The sequence below is a fragment of the Terrapene carolina genome, unplaced genomic scaffold (genome assembly GCF_002925995.2).
Source record: "Terrapene carolina triunguis isolate 2854851 unplaced genomic scaffold, T_m_triunguis-2.0 Scaffold231, whole genome shotgun sequence".
NCBI lineage: Eukaryota > Metazoa > Chordata > Testudines > Emydidae > Terrapene > Terrapene triunguis.
In genome coordinates this window covers 15,762,415-15,786,307 of record NW_020664582.1, presented here as the reverse complement: position 1 = coordinate 15,786,307, position 23,893 = coordinate 15,762,415, and the positions used below count along the sequence as shown (strand labels likewise).

At 39.9% G+C, this 23,893-nt stretch overlaps 1 protein-coding gene across 1 annotated transcript in view; it reads right to left on the bottom strand.

Moving 5' to 3' along the window:
• TRIM37 (tripartite motif containing 37) overlaps positions 1-23,659 on the bottom strand; it is a 48,633-nt gene extending 24,974 nt beyond the window's left edge. The window contains exons 1-11 of the mRNA XM_024211247.2: positions 23,415-23,659; positions 20,937-21,038; positions 18,480-18,520; positions 17,259-17,375; positions 14,603-14,690; positions 12,919-13,041; positions 11,445-11,568; positions 9,275-9,342; positions 6,725-6,849; positions 4,508-4,558; positions 2,336-2,417 (exon numbers count right to left, since the gene is read on the bottom strand). Of these exons, the coding sequence (XP_024067015.1) occupies positions 2,336-2,417; positions 4,508-4,558; positions 6,725-6,849; positions 9,275-9,342; positions 11,445-11,568; positions 12,919-13,041; positions 14,603-14,690; positions 17,259-17,375; positions 18,480-18,520; positions 20,937-21,038; positions 23,415-23,435 (942 nt within the window). The 5' untranslated portion in view covers positions 23,436-23,659. The remainder of the gene's footprint in view (positions 1-2,335; positions 2,418-4,507; positions 4,559-6,724; positions 6,850-9,274; positions 9,343-11,444; positions 11,569-12,918; positions 13,042-14,602; positions 14,691-17,258; positions 17,376-18,479; positions 18,521-20,936; positions 21,039-23,414) is intronic.
• Between the last annotated feature and the right edge of the window lie 234 nt (positions 23,660-23,893).

The window sequence follows — 23,893 nt, the reverse complement described above, 5'->3', positions numbered from 1 at the left end:
CTCCCTCAATGGTGTAAGCCAAAGATGAAGTGTTAATCTTATCTTGAATTCCCTGGGTTTTGACATTGTGTCATAACATACCATTGTTTAAAAATAGCATTTTTATACCTTTTGACAATGTCATGTACAGGGTTGACCCTGACTTTAAGATATAGCTGTTGCTGTATTCAAAACAGTAAACTATAAGAGATTTTTTACTTCATGCACAGTTTAAATAGTACCCAGAGCTGCCTCAAAGCATTGACCAAACTGGAGGATTGGGGAAAGGCAAAACTTAGTGGTTCATGTTCCAACATTCATGCAGAGCCAATGTCTCGGTGGTCTCAATGCTGCGCTTCAATGAGATTTCGTAAGAAACGTCATTCACATTGGATATTTCTTCTATTTCAGTGATGGATATCAGACTCTGTACAAGAGAAATTCCTCTCAGAAAACAAAACCCTCTCCTCCTCCCAACTTCCCAAAACGGTTTCAGGTAATGGATGGGTGCACACACAGACCCAGCTATGTATATAAATACAACAAGTAGTAAACTAGTTTAGGCCCCAATCCTGCAAACAATTAAGCACATATATATTATAGGTGCAACAGGTAGCAACGCCTATTAAGGCTGCACAATACTTCTCACTGTAAAACCCTGTTTTCTGTTGCCAACTTTAACAATTTGGCTGAAGTTTTCCACTTGCCTCAGGCTGAATTTTACTAGAAAATTTCAGTCATTTCTGAGAATTAGGTTAAGGAAAAAACACGCTTTGACCACATTAAATTGTGGAGACCTTTTCTTTGAACAGCTCTAGTGACCCATGCTGTGGACCAGAAACTTGAAATTTGGCAGGCATGGCTTGTGTGTCAGGGATACGCCTTTTCCCACCCCATGAAAATCTGCGCCTTTGAAAAACTAGTTTGCACACATTCAGTAGAAACTTCTTTACTAAGCATGCTTGAGCCTCTCAGTGCTCCGAGTGCTCAGACTGCACATGTGCCATCCTCACAGAGCAACTTCCCCTACAATTGCTGATCGTGGATACTTTGAGCCAGGGAGGAGCTAGGCTTTAAGTGAGAGGAGGGAGCCCGTCTCCTCTCCTCTAAATGACCCCCCTGCTGGACCAAGGTAGAGCGGAGGCAGAAGGCACCTGACTTGAATGCAGAGGAGACAAGAGATTAACTGAGGGGCAGGGAAAGCAGTAGACTGGGACAAGGAGCCTGGTGAGACTGGAGGGATGAGGAGGGAAGAGAAAAAACGAACAGTTGGGGGGGAAAACCGGAATGAGCTGGGCAAGGAAACTGTGAAAGAGCTGGAGAGACGCTCTGACAAGAAGTCGGGGTACAGAAGGAGACCTAGGACTCGCTGGGCAAAGAGAGAAAGGGAAGGAGCTGTGGATGGAAGACAGATTGGAAAAGGAGTCCAAGTAGGGAGAATGAAGACACTGGGAAGAGACAGACTGGATGAAGAAGTGAGAGGGGGCAACTGGGACTGGTTAGGCAAGAAGACTGGGACTTAGATGAGAAGCCCAAGTAGCAGACAGTGGACTGGGTACGCAAAAAGAATGAGACAGAGCCAGGACTGGTACAGGGAAAGGTTAGAGGGGACAAGCTTGGGGAAGACTGGCAGAAGTCTTTGCCCACGAGAGTACACTCCTCTTAGGAGCCTGGAATGGAACCTAAGCTTCCTGATTTTCCCCATTCCTCTTCTGTCAGCAAGTATCTGTGAAATCCAATGGGAAAGTGTGTGTCATCCCCCTCTAGTGTAGTTCACATAACAGTATCTAGTTCTTATACAGTATTTTTCATCAGTAGGTCTCAAATTGTTTTACAAAAGGAGGTCAATATCATTATCCCCATTTTACAGATGGGGAGACTGAGACACAGAGAAGAGAAGTCACTTCTCAAAGTCACCCAGCAGGCCAGCGGCAGAGCTGGTAGGAAATCTGGATTCTGCTAAGTCCCAGTCTAGTGCTAGGCCACACTGCCTTCCACAGGGGATGGCAACTGACTATTATCATCAATCACTCCATTAGCTCCAGTGACAGAGGTCTGCTGATAAGTCATATGGTGTCTATATGACATCACTTGATGAAATTTGTTTCATTTTTTTTTTAAACTAGGAAATCACACATGCACACACAAAACTACTTTAAAAGAATATTAAAGCTGCGAAGTCAAATACTCAAAAGCTAGGAAATGACTGAAGTAAGGTTACCTGTCTACATGAGCAGCGATACGTATGTGCTTAAGAGTTTGCACGACTGGGGTCTAAGCTAGCTCGCTACCTAGTGTATTTATACCCGTGGATAAATTTTTGTTAGGAAAAATTTTTAAGAGTATACAAACTCACTGGATAAACCTTTAGTCGCCAGCAAAGCCCTGACACTTGAAGAGGTGGACTGTACACAGGATCTGCCCGCTGGCGCAAAGTGCTGTTGAAAGAAGGGATGAATATTCAACAGTGAGATGGAGCAAACCCCTATGTGGGGAGGCGACAGAGAATAAATAGCATTCCATTTACATGTTAGAACTATCGATTTTGTTGCACCACATAAAATTCAGTAGCATGTTTTGAAGCTATCACAGCAGTTAGAGATGGAAAGGAACCATTGCTTCATCTAATCTATTTCCATGGGGCCTATTGTTCCCTATTATCCTTTAAAAAAAAAAAAAAAAGTTTTAAAATTTCCAAGCAGTCAGACTGCCACAACATCCCTTGGGGCTATTCCACTGCCTAATATATCTCATTATTAGCAAAGTTCTTCTGATACTTATCCCAATTTCCTCTACATACTATCCCATTACTTAGTGTTATATCATACTACACTAATAATTCCACTCCAAATATATAAAGAGCATAAGCAGCAGAGATGTAGACTTTTGTTCTTTCCCCACTACTCAGATATCTACTAACCAGGCTACATATAGTTAACTCAATCTTTCCTTTTAAGAAATCATCTCCTCCACACATTCGCATCCACCCCTTCATTTTGGTGCTCTTATCTGAACTCATTAGGCAATGCTTTTCTGGTGATGCAATGCTCATAACAATAACCCTGGTGCAGTCACAGGAGCCATAGAGAGAGGAATTTCTCTCTCTGATCCATGATGTGATGCCTTTGCATGTGCAGGATAAAAGTGCATGATTATTTTTCCTTCCTATGGTACAGATCCACTATGATCCTTATATCTTTCAGCCATTATTGCTTCCCAGCTTTCTCCCCGACATTTTCCCCAATGAACGTTTGTTTTAAGTTTGCCCTCCTACCCCACTTCCCCACAAATGTATTAGCAGCAATTGTCCTTAAATCTTCTACTAGCCATGTTTCCAACCTGTCTAGATACCTTTGTATTATTTCTTTGTCCTCAATGGTTAATTATTTGTGTTACCATAGCACCTAGGAACCCTAGTCAAAGATTAGGACCCCACTGTGCTAGGCACTGTAGCAACACAAAGCAAAAAATGGTCCCTGACACAAAGAGTTTATAATCTAAGTATAAGACAAGAGACAACAGGTGGATACAGACAGGGAAGAACAAGGAAACAATGAGACAACACTGGTCAGCATGATCGGCAGTGATCTCAGCACACCAATAATCTAGCCATTGTCAAATTTCTTGTAGGCATCATAGAAAATGAGTTTTGGAGGAGGATAATGCATTTGTTTTACAGATGCTTATGGGCAGCTTCTCCCAAGCATGAGGAGCAGGATGGGAGACAGCACAAACAGGCTTGTTTGAAAATGGAAACAAGTTGAGCGATGGAGGCTGGCTTCGTGGGGCAATACAGAGGCAGGAGTCAACCTCGATAGTGAATGAGAGATGACGGTAGATGGGAATAAACTGGTCTGAGAAGAGAAACTGCAGACAGCAATTGTAAACAGAGCATACAGTGATCTTAGAGATAAAAGGGGTGGTAGTTGGAGAGGCAAGTGGAGTAAAGGATGGGATTTTACAATGGGAGAGATTAAAGCATGCTTTTATTGTGAGGGGGAAAAGCCAGAGGAGAGTGAGAAGTATAAGGGTGTTTGCAACTTCTTTCAATCTACTTCCAATCTTCACTAAAATAAGTCAGAATTCACAGGAAATTGGACTATAAAGTTCTAGCCTCAAATATTACTTCTAATTTAATCAAAGTATTCTAAATTAATTATTTAATGGTTGCATTACAAAAAAAAAATCAACAGATGATCTAGAAAGATGCAAAACTTGCAAGCTGAGCAGACTTTTAAGTGTAGAGATCATGTAAATGTTCCTTGCAGATTTTTTTAAACTCGTGGGGTGATTAGAGAGAAATAATTTTCCTTCAGCATGGAATTTTTTTTTTAGCAGTGAGTTTATTGAATTGGTAGCTACTTTTTCTGTTCACTACTGGAGACAAAAGTCAAGAGATGTGATTCAGTTCCTCACAGGTATCTTGTGGTTTTCAATAGGTCTATTCAATGGTTTAAAACCTAATAAAAGAACAAATGAGAAACATACTCCTTGACATTCATGGTAATTTCTTAGGACACATTCCTACCTGAAGTTTTCCAAGACAAAGGTGGTTGAGTCATAGGCTGGTACTAATTCACTGGGGAGAAAACATATTAGTAGAGTTGAAGAAAGTAGCATTAAAATCAGAGGGTGGGATTTTCACAAGTGTTTAAGTAACTTAGAAGCAAGCACAAGGCCCATCAGGAGTCAATAGGACTTGCACTCCTAATCACTTAAGCACTTTTGAAAATCCCACTCAAGATCTTTAAAAGGACATGAAGGTTATTAGGCTATAGTCATAACACCACAACAGTGGTCATGTCTCTAGAAAACAGAACATAAGTACCACTGTAATTTTTTTTTTTTAATTGCAACTTCTGAAGACAGTAGTAGCTTTCCCAAGCATGTTAACATTCTACTATATGACATATGTCCTGGGTAGATATTACAATTTTAAGTATATCTTTAGCAGCAGCAACTGATTTTGAAGGGTGTGAAAAGGTTTTTATTTAAAATGAGTATCAGAATAAATTCATGTATTATATCCATGTGCCATTAATAACATCTGGGATTATTAACACTGACAAATTTTAAGACTCAATTTATTTTTCTCTTGTTAAATTGTATGTGGTTTGCATTTCCTTCAGCTTGGAAATGAAAACAGATTTGTACATTCCAGTCTACTCTAGGGTCCTGCTGAATTATATGACCTCTCACCTGGCAAGGAAGAAATACAATTTATACAGTGGTAATAAACTTTTAGAAAACACCAATGAAATCAGCTATATTATGGGAACCACAAAGGCTTTGCATAAGTTACATATAAACAAGAATTCAAATGTTAGAAAAAGCAAGATTGCTTTTGGAGGGTATTTTTAGAGCACACAGTAGGTCTGTGGGCTTCCAGTGTCAGAACTATCTATTTTTCTGCTCCCCACCCTCTCCCAGTAGCACTGCAAGCATACATATTCCTCTTGACCCCTAAGCAAAATGATGCAGGAACAACTCAACTGTGGTCAGAGGGGAGGAGGACAAGAATGTCCGAAAATGATCAATTATTAACTTTAGAAAACCTAACATGATTTGCCTTGTCACAGCAAGGGATGACAATTACTTAACCAAGGGAAATCTAAAACTACAGATTTTTGTATTTAAAGAGAAGGAACTGCTTTGTGGCTGGAGAAACAAAACATCCGAAATATATCATGTTTCAGCGCAGGCCTGTAGCAAGAGAGACCATCAGTTGCTACCACCTCCTTTAAAATAAATATTTACTTTTAAAAATGTACTTAAATTTATTACAGAGAGTCATTTCACAGTGAACACACTTCAGGGTATTCTTTTCCAGGCTATATTTTAAAAGCTTGCCAAACTGATGTTTGATTGATATGGTTAGAAAGATTTGAGTAATTTTAAAATAACATTCTCTCCAAATGTTATAGAAACCCTGCATGTTAGTTTAAAATGTAAAATGCTGCAGCCACCCATCCTAACAAGTGCACAGATTTCTGCATAAACCTGCACAGATGGCTCCTTTCTGAAAGCAAGTTTTGTCAGCAAATCATTTGGGCTTTATTATATACTAAAGGTGACTTGTACAGGCATCTCATGAGACCCCTTCTACGTTTATTGTACCACTTGAGCACTTGCTAATAAGAGAGCCCTACAATTATAGGCTGATTGCCCCCAATAGCAAGGGTAAGAAGGGTCATCAGTATACAAATGATTTAAAACCTATTCCTTTACTCTACTGGATCCCACTTCTAATGCTAGGATGTAACATCAATTACAAGTGAAGTTCTCATGGAGAATAAAAACAAGGCTCTGAAAAAGGTGAGGGGAATTGGGTAAGTGATTGATTATTAAGATTATCAGCATTCAGTCTGAGAAGCCAAGACAGATACTGGAGAGAAATCTTTCCCCCCACAGGCTACCACTGCAGTAGCCCTAATGGTTAAAGCAGCTTTTAGGATGGATTTGGGGATCTCTCCAGCAGCAAATCCTCCAGTTGCTTCCTAATTTCCCATCCCTCCAAAGCAGGGGCAGAATTTGCTCTTACAGTGCAGTTTTTGAATATTTTATACATTAGGAGAAGTTTTCTCCACACTAACCATTCCACAATGCTCAAAACCATTCAGATGTTTGTAAAGTTAATTTTTTTGTTGTGGGTTTTTTTTGTTTAAGACTAAACCAAACTGCTTTAATGCTTAAGCTTTCAAGGTCAAACAAAACCTTGCAAAATAAAGGAAATGCCAGGCTGTACCTTGTGAAGTCTGGAGGGACAGGAGTAGTGACAAAGGATGCCATAGGCTTCCGGTGAACCTGCTGAAACATCATCAGAATCTCCGAGCTTTTAGATATCAACTCACTCTTACTGCATGATCGTAGCTGAGGAGAAGAAAGCAGATAAATTACAATACCGTTAAAGAAAACCCACAGATTTTGGCTTAATTTTTTAAATGAAGGTGTGTCAATACAAGAGGTAACATCTACTGCGGGTTCACAGAGAAAGATTACAATAGTGCTTTCCATATTGACAGAGAGTTACGTTTGTTAGAGCTTCCTTGGAATTTGTCTTTTTTCAAGGTTGTAAAAAAAAAAAAAGTGGTGGTGGTGGCAACAAATTGCCATATTGTTCCCATAATTGTTTTTATAAGAAATTAAATAAAATTAAGCCAGTGTTCTCTCTACTCACATGATTTTGAGGGCTCTTGAATCCTAATGTGAGAATTATAGTGCTGTAGTATTTAAACAATTTTAAAGTGTTTTAAAAATTTCATTAGCAGCTACTGTGTACTCAGGTTACTTTTCAGTCTGAAGGTCATAAGTATTTGTACTAGATACAGGTATGTTTGTTTTATCTTGTCACTGCCCCGGCAAAGTACTATACCAGCTGTGACCTCTGTTATTATGCAGTGTATAGGTGAAACTTAACTAGGCTTTGACATGATTAAGTTTAATCTATTATATAACCCAGTACATTAAGGAGGGTGTTTTACACTTTCCTTCCTTAGTTATTCTGTGGCACTTTCACTGTTAAACATAGTTTTATATTCATTTTTCATTCAAATGAGGTTTAAGCCAATATTCAAATCAACTAATCAAAAAGTACATTATCTCACAAAAGAATAACCAGGAATATAAATGTAACCTCCCTTCCTTCAATTCAGCACACAAAGCCAAAATGTTTTAAGCGTGTAATAAAGTGTACCTTTTCAACACTAGATGCCTCAAGTAATAACCACTTCTGAACAAAGATAGAGGGGAAATAATCTAGTCTTGTGTCCTTTGAACAGCTGGAAACAGACATTTTAAATAGCTACATAGTTGCAAAAATAACTAAATATACTCTATTTCTTCTGTATAATTGAAAGGCAGGAACAGTGGGCCTGAGCTGTAAATGTAAAACTTTCTACCATGCTCAGACAAGAATAAGGATATGCATTTTTGATATTACATCAATAAAAAGAATATGAAATTTAAAGCCTCTTGACAACTGGTACACATGTAATGTAACTTTTTTAAGAGTACTAGTAAACCTCAGAAATTTGGGAGATACAGAGACATCTGTCTACTGATTAAGAATCATGGCTACAGTAAATATTTGAAATAGAACTTAAGTTACCTACCTTTTTTGGGGACATGTTCTTATGGTTCCAGTTCACTGTATTTTAATAAGGTCTATACAATACAAAACTGCTTTGCAAAGATGCACATGGACTGAAATCCTTACCACATTAAAAGGGTGAAAAAGGTTAAAAAAAGTCCTCATCTAGAGAGGTCACTCTATAGCAAAAAAGGGTTTTGGAACGTAGTGGAAACAAAGAAAATTTAAAAAAATAGGCCCACATACAACGTGTAACAGGATTTGCTGAAGAACACTAGCTGGTGCCTCAGACATGAAAATATGGTTCTGAAAAAAGTTGCCTCAAGTGCAAGGGGAGAATGGCATTTCCAGAACAGGTGGTGAATTTGAGTTAACAACATTCACTGGAACACAGAAAAAAAGAATACAGGACAGAAGGTTAAGTGCATGCAAAGAAAAGATTTCTTTTTCAGGAGCTTTGAAGATTTTTTTGGCAATTTAAGGCATCAAGCAGTGTCATGAGAGAATTATTACACAAAAGGCTTGAAAAATCCATTTGGGAACACACTAGCTCAGGATAAGCAGGAACTCTTCCAGGATTAACATCAACTTCTGCAGAATTTAAGCTTTCGCTTACAAAAAATTTCTAACCCTCTGACTGTGAGGAAAAAAAACAAACAAAAAACAACCTTCTAAAAGTGAACTGAGTGGAAAAAAAACCCAATGCTGTGCCATCTTCCCACAGCTGCCATCTGAGAGCTCCAGAACCTTTGCTGCATCTCATAACTTTCCAGAAGTGCAGAGTGAAAACTGGCCAGTTTTGCTTTTTTTTTTTTGTTTTAATTATTGCTATTCATAACCTGTGGGCAGCAGTGAAAGTGACAAAAATCAGTCTTGTGCTCCAAGCACTAAGCTATGCTAAATAAATGAATAAATAATAAATGTTGTTTCATAACTGCTAATTACTTCTGTACTAGCTATTCAAATGACAAAAGAGATTAAATAGAACAAGGTTGTTCCTGATTTAGAGATAGAAGCCACAGTTTGTTTGTTTTTTTAAGGAATTTTGGGTGACCTATCTAAGCCCAATTCAAACCTAATTCTACCTTACTCATTAATGCATAATTCAGAGTAACAAAAGAGGCAAGTTCATAAAGTGTCTTTGTGTAGCTTCCAACATTTTAACTATGGGGTGGTGGTGGTTTTTTGTTTTTTGTTTTAAATCACCTGGTGTTCTACTTCCTGTAGCAAGGACTCCAGAAGTTCAGTTTCTTGGGTGAGTGATGTCTTTTGACCTGTTTAAAAGAAATGAGATTTAGTGATGGTGTTTTGTGGTGATGGTGGTTTTTTTTGTTTTTTTTTTTTAAAAGAAGTGAACCTCCCTTCTGGAGATTGCTCTAAATCTAAGGTAAAGGATTTCTAAATATATCAAGGTTGATGGAGAACACATTTTAAAGGAAGCCTGTTGTTTTAATTAGAGCTGCAGTGAATGATTCACTTGAGGTTTAAGACATTAATGAAGCATTCTTGGTGTCCCAGAAATGACAGAGGCTTTTGAGAGAAGAGCAGATTTGGATTTCATTGAACTCTCTCTGATCTGACCAAACCTCCTTTTATAACATCTGAAATCTAATTTAAAAATGACTTTTGTAGGCCTTAAACCTTTTAAGGAAAAAATAATTAAACATTGATGTTTAAATATAGTGTTTCTGTATTACAACTACCATTAAGGCTGTGACAAGACAAAGAAGAAAGAAAAATCAACTCTTATTCTGAGTCTATCACTGGATTTGCTTTTTCTCAAATCACACATTAATTCTTGTAAAGGAATCGGAGGTCACTGAAGAAAAGGTGCTATATAAGTGCAAAGTGTTATTCTGTGTTAACCAAATAAAGAGGGAATTCGTAAATAGTTTAATGACTGACCTTCAAACACTGAACTACAAACAAATTTTGCAGTTGATTGCAGTATTCAGTATGATATGGTTAAGTGCACTCACTGCAGATTTTAACTTAGAAATAGTTTAATTAGAAGAATTTAAGAGGATTTTTTTGCTAAAAACTAAGTGATTCTGTTAAAAATCTAGATAGGGTATTACACTTGTTATCATGATTTAGTCTCTATGCAATATAAAAAAATATGGTAGCTTTGAAAAGATGTATTTAATACGTTCTATATCCTTTTCCAGTATATAAAGTTCTGATTTTACATTTTCCTCTGAACAAAATTTCAAATGTCAAGAGTAAGTTTTCAGCATAGTTTATTATGATTTATGGTTTGTATTATTGTGGGGCTTAGAAACAGTCCTTATCTCCATGAGTTTCCAGTCTACAGATTTAGTTTTGTATATTGCATGACTAAATCCTTAAAAAAAAAAAAAAAAGTGTTCTCATCTCCCCTGTTTCCAAAGAGACTGATATTCCAATTTAGGATAATTATAATATTTAGCTCTTACACAGCGGTTAACAATGGAATGCAAGTATGAACGGAGAAGCTGAGGCAAAGTGATTTGCAAAAAGTCACACACAGTCAGTGGCAGAGTAGGGAATATAATCCAGGTCTCCTGATTTCCAGTCCAATGTTCTAGCCATTGAACCATGCTGTCTCCAAGAATGAACCTAAGAGTCAAGTGTAGAGATGTTTCCAATCTGGGACAAAATATTTCATTTAAAATACAGTTTTATTTAAAAAAAACCCAACGACATTATTTACAGAGGGAAACCCAAAGACTGCACTGTAAATTGCTTTGCACATAAGTGGAGTCTTATATACACGTATCTCATGTTTTTTTAATAAGTGTTATACAAGCATCAGTTCCCCTGGGTATACGCTACCTACTTCCCATTTGTAAAAAGGCTAAATAGAGGGAGAGGTTAAATGGCTGGACCAAAGTCAGTGAGAGTCAGGAACAAAACCTAGAAGTTCCGATTCCTCCCTGATACCCTGCTCTCACTACTAGACAATATTTATTTATTTATTTACCAATCTGAAATGCTACTCAGCAGAAATATTCCATACAGAAATAATATTTTTAAAAGTTAGGTTTGGATAGTAGATATCAGAGGTGACAAATTACAGCAATCAGGAAATAGTACTTGGCACTTTACATCTTCGAAGTGTTGTACAATCATTAATTGTAGCGAAGTGGTACATGTAATCTGAGTTACCATACAGTAGCTTCATGAAATCAAAACATAGTTACATCTAACAAAATGCATTACATCATAGTAACCACGCAATTAACTAACAACACTGCTATATTTAGAAGTCTTCTGTCTTCAACTTGAAGCCAGGAAACTGCTGTATGCAGTTTTATGTTTCTAGAAAAAAAAACTTGCCAGAAGATTTAACTTTAGTCTGCTACTTCCACTTACATCAGATAAGATGAATACCTACCCATTAGTGTTATAAGCTTGTTCTTCAATTGAGTGTCTAATCGGGCAATCATCATCTCCACTGCATTCCTAATTTCCCGAACTCGTTCATCCTTTGCGCTGCGCACTGCCTCTACATTCCTCTCCTAAAGGACAGTTCAGAGGTAACGTACAAAAAGGAATAATCTGTTTTTGTCCATATCTCTGCCTCTCATCATACCCTGTCCATTTCAATGGAATGCTTTTCCCTTGACAAGGATTTGGAAATACAGAGGAGGGGGAAAATATATTTTATGTAGAACAAAAATAGTTTATGTTTTAACTGTTTGGGAAAACAGGCCTCTATGTAAACTTATCAGCAACTTAAAGGTCAGAAGAGGATTTCACTTTTGCCTATAATTCTCTTCCCCCTTAGTTTTGCTACTATGCAATTAGTGAAATACATTTAGAATTCCTAATTAAAGACATGCCAAAAGTGTTTTCTCTCTTTGGATAGCCTAGAAAAATTAACTGACTATCAAAACGAAGAATATTGTACACATCCAAAACTGAGTTCTTAAGGTATATAGTAAGCCATTTTTGAAACTTTGTAAAAGCTACAGATGCACAGCATAACTGGAAGTGAAACAGCAGAGAATGCAGTTGCCCTCTGGTGGTTGATTGAAGGTTAAACTAAAAAAAATGTATTTTTCTCATCATAGACAAACATGTAAGAGACTTGCTATGACAAATTAAACACTCTCTTGGAACTACTTGTTTCTTTTTCTGCACAGGGTACTACATAGAACAAGTACTTTCTTGGGTATAGCATCCATAAGCAGAAAAGGGAAAATGAATGCGCACACAGTTTACTTTACATAGTGCCTTTCATCCTTGAATCATCTCGACCATATACACATACCACAGCACCAAAAAATTTCAGACATCTCTGGGATGAAGGGTTGCTAACTAGCCAGTACGCACACAGCACAACAAAGAGAGAAAATTATGACCAAGAGCAACAGGCAAACTCCTTCTCTTACAGTAGTGCAAAGGAGATAGTATATGTCCATGCGGAGCAAACGGAGCCCTATTTTACTTTCTTTTATATCTTATTCAAAAGGTTTGCACACTAGACTGCACAGAGATCCGTAAAATCTCCCCCAGAACTGAGGGGTTGAATCACCCCAATAGAATTTCAGATCTTCAGCTTACACCACTAAGGCCTGGTACTTTTTGTACATGTAACACTATACCAGTTACAGGTGTGTGGGTGCGCCTTTTTACTGGTACAATCTTTAGCATGGGCTGAGTTATATTGGTATAAAAGGCGCCATATACCAGTATAGCTCATTCCAAGGCACCCTTATACTCATATGACTGCACTCATGCTATGGGAACTGTACTGCTTTAACTATACCACCTCCTACTTCTCTTATGCTACAGATAACCTGAATATATCAATACATTATACAGTTATAAGAGGGTGGAAACATTTTCTTGGAACATTTTCTTACCACTTCTTGCACTAGACTGATCAACTCCATGAGTCTCCTCCGAAGTTTTGCTACCTCCTCATTCACTTTTGTGACATGTTGCTCATAAATTTCAGCTAGTGGCTTAAAAGTATGTCCTCCATGCTATTAAAAGAAAGGATCAACAGAACATCATATTTTAGCTATACTCCACCCCTGTTAAATTAAGAGTTTTTCCCCCTTCTATGGTACCATTCAATGTGGGAAAGATCCAGAGCAGATTGTCTGTAGGAAGTCGGTGTCTTTCACTTCCCTTAGTAACAAGTCTTGGGTCTGGCTTCTGCACCAGAAATGCTTCCTGTGGAGAGCTATTTGGAAACTGAACACTCATCCAAAATGAGCCTCAGTATTTACTGTGCAACACTTGGGCTAATTAAATTAGGGGGAAAGAGGTATACGTATTTTGAGCTAACACGCTAGCAAAAAACTGAATTAGTGACACTCAACCACTTACATTCCCAAGTATGAGGTGTGTCTGTCTCACTTGGGATGATTTAACTGGTACAGTATTAAATAGTTGGAGATCTGAGGGGCTTATAAAGCTTTGAGTGCCAGCAGGGGATCTCCTCCTTTTGAATATGGGGTAAAGGGATATCAGGCTTAAAAGATTGCTTGTTTGTTTTATTTCTGACAATGTTATAAAAATAGTATTAAGAAATTAAAAATACAGTTTTTTTTCCTATGACTTATGCTATTCCCTCCTCCCCTTTTTTTAAAAACAGTATTTAGGTCAACTAGAGATAAAGCCAGTGTGGACAGAACTGGAATCTAACTATTTCAATTTCAGGTTCTTGTGGGCTTTCACAGGGCTGCAGTGCTTTTTAAAAACGTGAAGTGTTTAACAGATTATTCATAATCTGAAGCCTTTGTATCTTGTTCTCCCTTTTTCCTAAAACAGACAATCAATTACTTGATGGATTTTACAACACAGGTACTTTTTCCTACAATAAAAATAAGCTGAATTGTAAAAACAGAACATTTGAAAGTGTCACAAAAATACCTCTCTGTTTTGTTTTTAAAAAAAAAAAAAAAAGGTTTTGTTAACGAGTTTCACTTTTGGGCCAAACATGACTGGAGAGTGCCTCCTCAGTCGTTCGGATTTATAACACTTAACAGTGAAGTCTAAGGTAGTTCTTACAGTTGGCCACATTGTGTAAAAGATAAATGAGGGAAAGTGTGTTCTAGTTTCCACTCAGGTTGGAAAAGAGTGAGCAGATGCCTACAGACAGTGTTTCAAAAAAAAAAAGATGGTTGTTTCTTTTGAATTTAAGACTAGCTTTCAACTACTGAAGATTATTGCTGAGTATGTGCAACACAAATGTAATTTGTGTTACATGATTATGTGAAACATTTATTTTTTGTGCTAGGAATTCATTGTCACTTTCAGTTTATCTACAATAGTCTTGGTTACTAAATTCATACTCAGGATGGTAATTCTAGCATCTTTCCAGAAGAAGCTTGAACTTGTAATAGGAAACATTATCTAAGTCAAAATTCATAAGACTCATTTGTCCACATACTGTAACTAGAGTATTTTAAAGGTAATTTGAAAACAATACTAACAATTTCATGCCATTGGCATTGCTTCTGTAATACAATTCAGGCACTACTAAGATAATTTCCTATGCTCCACGTGGACATAACATGCTACAAGCCTTCTACTCACCATTCCTCCCCAGAGAGCACACTGGTGACAGATACATTTCTTACATGTCCAGCAGAATACACTGAGTTTTTCATGATGGTTTTCACACCTTAAAAAAAAAAAAAAAAAACAGTGATGGGAAATTACATAGTGGTGTGGGGAGTCTGCAAAAGGTTCAGAAGCTTATTTGTTTTGTTGACATGATTTTGAGAGCAAAGCTCAAAATCTAGGCGTTAAAAATGGTTTCCCAATAGCAAAATTAATTAGATGTATTCTTCTTGCATCGCAAAGCATGCCATTGTTTTACTTCATCTCACATATAATATCTTCCCAGGAAGTTTCTCCTGGAGGTGAGAAAGTGCACTCTGGAAACTGGTTTTAAGCACCATCTTAGCTGCATGGTATACTAATGAACCAGGCTTTGAATTCACTGACTCTAGAAGCTAAAAATTTCAAATGATTGAAATGCCAACAATCTAGTAACTCAGAAAGGTTTTGTAAACCTAAAGTATTCTGAGGTGTGGATCAATGTGGCATCTAAGTGCCAAAATGAGGCATCAATATTTTAACTAGAAGAAGGTTCATATGTAACAAGACTACTCTCTCAAAGCAAATGGCAAATGACGAGTTTCTTTAAACACAGGTTTCTCAGCTCCGCTTAGCAATCTGGGTCCAAGATAAAGGGAAATCAAGTTACTCAAGTATGTTCCTTTCAAGACTTAAGAGGGCCATGGTGGCCTGGCTTTACTGTAAAGTTTCTATCAGTACCGGACCCAGATGACAGCACACACGGTTCAGGGACTCTCAAAAAACGGTATAATACTTCTTGCCTATATATGGCCACTGAATATAGAAAGCTGATTCATGTATCATAAGAAGTCCCAGCCTTCTTCTGCAGTAAGGGTGAAACTAGTCACTTATAATACTGTCTCCAGGACTCTGTGCAAGATATATACATTCAGATGAATTCTTTGATGACTTTTTGTCAACCTATTTTTCCTGGAAGCGTATAGAGAAACTAGAACGAATAATTAAAGAAAAAGGACTACTTATACAGAATGCAACAACAAATTAAATACACAGAAATTCAATATTTCAATGTCTTAGTTTGCATACATTTGACCATCAGATAGTTAAACTAGGAAATGTGACATCTGAAGGGTTGCTTTATATTGGTCTTTAATTGTGGCTTCAACTAGTGCTATCGTTTTCATCAGCTCAATTTTTTTCTTTTTCTGTACCTTTGTTCATGAAAACGGCTGATTTCTGAACCAATGGCAGTGGTTTTAAATATTGTTTTGTCACTACAGTATCCCAGATTCTTCATAGTCTGTGAGCAGGCTTATAAAGCATCATCACAGCAGATCTCTGAATGATGTAAATGAGAAGTCTGCACAAAGACCAAGGATGGAATAGTGCCTTTATGCAGTTCAGAACAGTTACTTACCTTATAGTAACTGTGGTTCTTAAAGACAGTTTCTCAGTGTGGACTGCCCTCAAGATACACATGAGGCACACATGCATCTTGAATGGGATCCACACGGACACAGACTTGAAGAACTACTATACTTTGTTATAATTATGAATTATTTTATTGCCTTATTCACCACTGCTCAGTGGAAAATATTCTCACTTTGGGAGGAAAAAACCAAATTGCTATTCCTACCCTTCCTTTTTTCCCCTATCCCCTTTCCCATCTTTGTACATCCTCCCTTATTTCCTGCTGTATTCTGCCCATTCTTTGCAGGAACTCTCAATACTGTCCCAATGAGCTTTACTCCAGCACCTTTATCTATTCATGTGCTATAATGATTAGCAATAAAATAAACCGCAAAAATCAGCAATATTATGGAATATTGCAAATTGCAGTTCTCCAAAGGGGGATGCCTTTTTGCTGTGATATTAACACTGTATTCTTCATGCTATCCAAGTATCAGAGAATGCCCGTATCAGAAGATTTAAGAAGCTGGTTCACATAGTTTTCTCCACTATATGAAATCCAAGGAGAAATGGCATTTACAAGTGACACTTAAATTGCACAATATATGACCAATAAATCTTAGTTCTCCACATCACTGCAAATCCTACATGGAGGGATTTTAGACCATGCATGCCTTAGACCAAATGTCATAGGGGAAATAAATACGTAAAGACTCGTCTAGGCTTATGCACTAGCACACCCAGGAGTCCCTTTAGGTTTCTGAATGCATTATCAGAGGAATCTCTAAAATGCCCTCTTTGCTTTCATCATCTGGTGTCCATATGGTCACTGTGAATGGCTACGAGCCATATGAAAGAGGAACCCTCTTCAATCTTCCCAAGCCCTTCACTCAAAGTATGTTAGGCCAGGCTAATCTAACTGTAACTTTCAAGGTAATAAAAACAGAAAGACCTGTAAAGACTTAGCTTTTAGTGCTACTTACAGAAACTGGTACCATTTCTAGAAATAAATAAATAAATAAAATAATCAACTGCCAAACTCTTACCACCTTTCAGTTGGACAGCATAAAAGGAAGCATACTTACTGACTGCTTCTATTACATGCTGGCACATTTCAGTTTTCAGTACTTAGGAATTACAATCCATTCTCTAATTTTAAGAGAGTGGAATTAAATGTCTGCTGTTTTTGAGACAAACTACAAAATCCTCAAATTTTAGAAGAGTCTATACTACATACTTGTCTTTTTCATTTTCTTCATGCTTAGTGAGATTGCATAGCTGAAGTGTGTCAAGCTGCTGCGTAACCTCTTCTGCCCAACGACAGTTTACAAGTTCCCGTAGCTGGAGTGGGGCTCTGCAAAATAAATAAATAAAATAAACAAAATGCTAAAGTTAGATTCATAGACTGTAAGGTTGGAAGGGACCATCGTGATCATCTAGTCTGACCTTCATGTTGCAGGCCACAAAACCTCACTCACTCCTGAAATAGACCCCTAGCCTCTGGCTGAGTTACTGAAGTCCTCAAATCATGGTTTAAAGACTTCAAGTTACAGAGAATTCACCATTTACACTAGTTTAAACCTGCAAGTGACCCAGGCCCCATGCTGCAGAGGAAGGCAAAAAAGCCCCAGATTCAAGAACTCAGTTTCAGGATTTCAAGGTTCTAAAGAACACCAATGAAATGGATTGGCTTTGTCAATTCCACTGTTCTGCTAGAAAACATATGAGTAATAGCAGACACAATAAAGCTGTCTGTCTACAATGCATAAGTTCACATTTGAAAGGTTATCTTCAAAACCCATCAGGCTTAGAACTTCAAGGTTTTTGGTTTGTTTGCTTTTAATATAAAGAGCTTACATTCTGAAGAAACTGGTTGCTAACCTACCTCACAAGAAAAAGTGTCTTACTTGCCATTAGGAAGTGGATTTTTTCAAGCTCTGTACTTATGGGACACAAATGTTAAGAATGTGCATGCCGCTTGCCTCTTTGGGCACGCTGCAACATGTTTATTCCTGGAAATGTCTGTCTCATAGATCTATAGAAAGAGGGTAAATTTCAGTCAGTCTAAAAGCTAGAAGCGTTGTTTGGTCCCTGTGCTGGCCATTCAAGGAGTGACACTGAATAGTTCTGAAAGGAGTCCTGTCCACTTCTTCTGGCTAGATGTGGTTATATCCCTTAAATGGATGGAATAACATGGTGTGGATCACCAAAATTTTACATAGGTCACTCCTGGCCATACTAAAAAAAGATTTAAAAATAATTACTTTGCCAGTTTAGATAACGCTTCATATCACATTAAGAACAACCTTCAAAAGAGAAGCTTGTGATACACATGGTATACTTACCGAGACCAAAAAAAAAAAAAAAAAAAAGAAGAAGAAACTCCACACACCTAATAACCACAAGAAAGCTGACTACAGAGTTATAGTGTATTTTTAATTTATTAAAAATATCTTACCGACAGTGAGGGCACTGAGCTCTTTGTTCAGTCAGCCAACGCTATAGAAAAAGAGGATAGGCACATTTTGAGACACACAAGAGAGTTAAAGATATGGAACATTCACACACACTGGTTTCACTTTTGTCTCTCTTATACTATAAGTCATTTTTCCTGTGCCAAGCCTCCTGTATTTTTCCCTTATTTACACTCATGATTTTAAATTCATGGGATTTAGCCAATACAAGCAATCTCAGTTTAACATACAACTATTTTAACCCCCACAAGAAACAGAAGGGGCTTTTTTTGGGGTGAGGAGAGTTGATTTAACAACAGTTCTACTGTTACAGTAAAGGGAGTTTTGAGATGTCTGGCATACCACCAGAAGGCACAGAATCTATCACATAGTCCCATAGTTATACACTGAGGGGCATATTCTAGTAAAAAGCAAAGATATTGCAGGTGTTTCACTCTGCCTCTCCAGTCTAGTTTTCAAAGAACCACATATTCTGCTACTTAGCTAGTCATATAGCTTTCCTTCAGGAGATATTACAATTAATTGATTTATTGACTAGCAATCCAGTAGGCATTGAATGGCAGGGTCGGGAAGATAAATTTCATTAAAAAGGCACATATAGGCCTGGTAAGAACTGGATCACCTTAATATAACCTGCAAATTCAAACTTTAGTGATAAAACTGCTTAACTTATTCAAACTACTATTTCTAAAGTCTCGGATTAAAAACTCCTATCTGCCAGAGCAAAGTTTCTCAGCCCAGGGGCTATGACCCAAAATTGCGTCACCAGAAAGTGTCAAAGGGTCATGGGGTTGGCTGAACTCAGCTCTCTCTGCTCTGGATGTTGTGATGTGTTGAACAGTGTAGCAGATTTGGCCCACCCCGCCCCTCTGACATGATGACAGAGGGATGGATGGGCCGAATTTGAATGAGGGGCACTGTAACCCCATGCGCCAGGTCACAATGCCCAGAATGGGAAGCTGAGCCCAGCTGGGCCCCTAGGACAGGAGCTGGGAGGGTACAGTTGGTGTCACAGTCTCCCGTGGATACTTTCCCCCCTCCAAGATAATCCCCTGTCCCACTGCCAGGTGACACCCCATTTTCCATACCCCATCCTGCCCCCCATCCCTTCCAGAATGGGCCTCCCAATGTATCCTTCCCCCACAGCTGAATGACTCCTCCCCATCATACTGACCATCCTAGCCCCTAGCCCCCCAGATCTTCCCTCACTGTACTCCTAGCCTTTTCTGCCCACCAACTCCTTCCCTCAGCCCACCCACTTTATCCCAAGGACCCCAAATCCTCTTTACTCTCTGCCTCCCACGGGCCATGTGTGGGGTGTGTGTGTTTTCTAAGGAGGTGTTGGCTTGCTGTACCTCCCTCAGACCCCTCCACCCCCATGTTCTTCCTCGTTACACCCCTAGGCTCCCCCTTTACCTCCAGGACCCCAAATCCCTGCTTTATCCTCTGTGCCCCATGCACCATGTGGGGGGGACTGTTTTTTTGGGTGGGTGTCTCATCTTACCACCCTTCCCCCAAGTTGCCAGTGGGGGATGGGTTGCCCAGCTGTTCACACCTGGCCAAAGTATCTGGAATCTGAACTCTAAGCTCCCCCTCACCAAGGACAGACCACTGGGAGGAGGAGAATTAGGTCTGAGGGCATATCTCAAGGTCATGACAGCCCATCAAGGTTTACAAATGGGTCCTGAGCCCAAAAAAGTTAAGAACCACTTCCAGAGGGCAACAGTAACCCAACTAGCATCCTTAATGCCTGGTTAGAGTCCTTAATATCTTGATCTATAATCATGTGCACAAGTTACAAGTCAAAGGATGGTTTTTCTATTTGCCAGATCCATAAACGCTACCCAAGATCTCAAAATTTTCCACCTTCACAAGTCATAGGTCCTACACTCAAAACCATGCTGTAAGTGTTATTGTCAAATACAACAGTAGCGATTGGCTTGGTACTTCAGTGCTCATAATTTTGTGGCAGGCAAAACCATGCCCAAGACTACCCAACTACCCACTCAACAGGCTTCTAGCATGGTTTCTGAACATGGTGCCAGGCAAACAATTCAGCAGCCATGATTGAAGCCTGTTTTAGTATGGACAGGGCCTCACAAATGACAAAGGTATTATGGCCTAGCAGAACTCTGTACTGCAGGTCTAGGTCTCATTTCCCAGGCAAGCACCACTGAAAAGGCCCCTTATGAGATGTTAGAGGAAGGGACTGTTGTATGCTTGTTGCTCAAAAGTGACTCTTCCAGTCAATTAAGCGGTGTTGAGTGATCCAAAAGGGTTGGTCATGGTACAAGTCATAACTTTTATAGGGAGAAACAAGGAGCACAGAGTAAGGAAAGGAAACTCTCAGTGCTCCAACAAGGACAAGTAAGTTTGCCCTGTAGCTCTTTAGTTAATAATCTATGTATACATAGAAATTAGAAAATAAAATGTGAACTTACCCGAATGCAACTGAAACAACATAGCTTGGAGCAATGTGGACACAGACGTGCATCACGCAACTTTTCCATACAAATAAAACATCGGAACACCTCAGCAATGCTCTGCAAAAAGTTAAGATTCACACCAGTGGTAAGATATACACTTGAAGCTTGTTAGATGTTCAGCAGTCAAAGCATCAGATTTAATAACAATAAGTCCTACTCTGCAAGGCTATGGATGACATGTTGGACTTGAATCATGATGGTGGCATGTCCCAAGACAAACAACCATGGATCACACTTTCCCATTTTCTCCTTTTCCATGAACATGCTGTTAGCTCACTTTGTTTTATCACTTTATTTTTTTCCATCTGTATATGTCTATAGCCAAAAGACACTATTCCCACTTGTATGCGTATGACACTGAATAGCCTGAATGAACAAGCACTCTACACATACAGAACCAGATTCTAAAGCCAGGAGGGCCAATGTGATCACTGAGTCTGACCTCCTGATAGCACAAGCCATAGAACTTCTCCACAATAATTCCTATTTCAACTAGAGCATATTTTTTAGAGAAACATCCAATTACCCTAATTGTTAAAAATGTACACCTTATTTCCAGTCTGAAGTTGCCTAACTACTTACTGTCATTGGATCTTGTTATAATAGCTTGCTGGACCAATTAGCACATTATCAAATATTTGTTCCCCATGTAGGTACTTATAGACTGTGATCTCACCCTTTAACCTTCCCTTTATTAAGTTAGAAAGCTCCTTAAGTCTATCGCTGTAAGGCATGTTTTTCAATCCTTTAATCATTCTTGTGGCTTTTCACTGAACCATCTCCAATGTATCAACATTCAACTGAATATGAATTGCCAATATGATTCTGGGGTGTATTAACAAGAGTGTTGTATGTAAGACATGGGAGGTAATTGTCCCGGCTCTACTCAGAACTGCTGAGGCCCCAACTGGAGTACCGTGTCCAATTCTGGGCACCACAATTTAGGAAGGAGGTGGACAAATTGGAAAGAATCCAGAGGACAGCTCAAAAATCACTTATTCCAGAGTAACTGTAGCTGAATAGTTAATCTGCTAGAGCTATGATGGTCAATTTCCCAGTGTACATAAGCCCTTATATCTCCTATCTAAACTAAACAATCTCAATCTTCTCATTCTCTCCTTACATAAACCTTTCCATACCTCAAAACACTTGTCTCCTACCTCTGAAATCTTATTGTTGCTATAATTTTTGAGAAAAGGTGACCATAACTGAATACAGTATTTCAGATGAGGGCAACGTTTTATTTATTTATACAAGCGGCATAATAATATTTTCTGTATTTCCTATACCATAATATTGTTTGTTTCCTATTACTACACACTGAGCTGATGTTTTTTCACGAAAACTGTCCACAATGGTTTTTGGACTTTTTTCTTGTGTGGTTACAACTAATACAGCAGCAGAGTGTCTGATGAATTCCAATTACTCCGTCCAATGTGCATTTTACCTTTCACGTGTCAAAACTAAGGTTAATCAGGCATCATGCTCTCCATTCCTAGCTTTGTTATGTGTCTCTGAAGTTCTTCAAATCTTCTCTAACCTAGACTAACCTAAATAATTTTGTGTCACCTGCATTTTTTGTCGCTTTCACTGCTCACTCCCTTTTTCAGATCATTAATGCATATGTTAAACCCCAAGTCTCAGTACAGAACCTTGTGGCACCCAGCCATTGCCTTGTGACATGCTGAAAAACACCCACTTACACCTATACTTTGTTTTCTGCCTCTCGGGCAATACCTTACAGCACTGTTTGATCTCTCACCCCACAACTACTCCTGGTACGTCTACATTACAAGCACGATGGTGACACAGCTGCAGTTACACTGCTGTAGTGTAGACACTTGCTACAGACAGAAGAGTTTTTTTTCTGTTGCTGTAGCAAATCCATCTGCTCAAGAGACTGTAGCTAGGTCAATGAAAACATTCTTCCGTGGAGCTAGCGGTGTTGACACTGCAGCTTATATCAGCCTCACTTCACCTCTCAGGGGCGTGAAATGAGAGGACGATTCACACCCCTTGAGCGCCATAGCTCGGACAACTTAAGTTTTTGGGTAGAGGCCAGGCCCTAGTTTCCTTATTCTCTAGCAAGGGGCTCCGTTGGAGGCTTTCTGGAAGCCCAAACATCAGCCACCTGTTCTCCCTTCCCCAAGACTGATGCCCAGACCATCCTAGCGGGTGGGCGAGGCCCAACTTTCCTGTGCAGCCAGCCCAGGTGGCCAGCACCGTTGCAACCAGCGAGACCTGGCAGCCGAGCGCTGCTCACCTCGACCTGCCGCACAAGGGACCAGGGCCGCACAGGGAGCCGGGGCGAACCCAGGCGTCCTGGCACCCCTCCCCCCCAGCTCGGGCGCAGGCGGCCTCCCGCCAGTGCCCAGCAGCGAGGGGAGCCGGGCCCGCCCCGCCCCAGCAGGTGGCTGCTGCCCATCCCCTCACCTCCACGCTCTGCTCGTCCATGGCCTCGGCTCTCCCGGCGCCCGCCCGGAGCGGGGAGTCTCCCCAGCGCCCCGGGGAGCAGGTCCCGGCCGCAGCCCCTGCGGGAGAGAAAGGGGGGGGGAAGAGCGTAAGGAGCCGCGGGGGAGAGGCTGCTCCTCACCGGCCCGGCTCCCTCCGCAGCGCCCCGGACCCGCTAGCTACCGGCCATGTTCGCCCAGGGGGTCGGGGCGCCGGCGGCTCCGCCCTCAGCTCGGCCTCCCGCCTGCCCGCCCTGCGGCTGAGGGAGCCGGGCCCCTCCCTCACGTGACCCGCCCAGCCTCAGTGCGCAGGCGCCGCCAGCGCCGCCTCCCCTTCTGCTGCTGCTGCAGGGGCCTGGACGCTGCCTTGGGCGCGCTGGGGTGGAGCATCCGCAAAGGGCGCAGTCCCCGCCCCCTCCACCTGCTGAGGCTGCAGCATCTGCAGAGTCAGCCCCCCCCCCC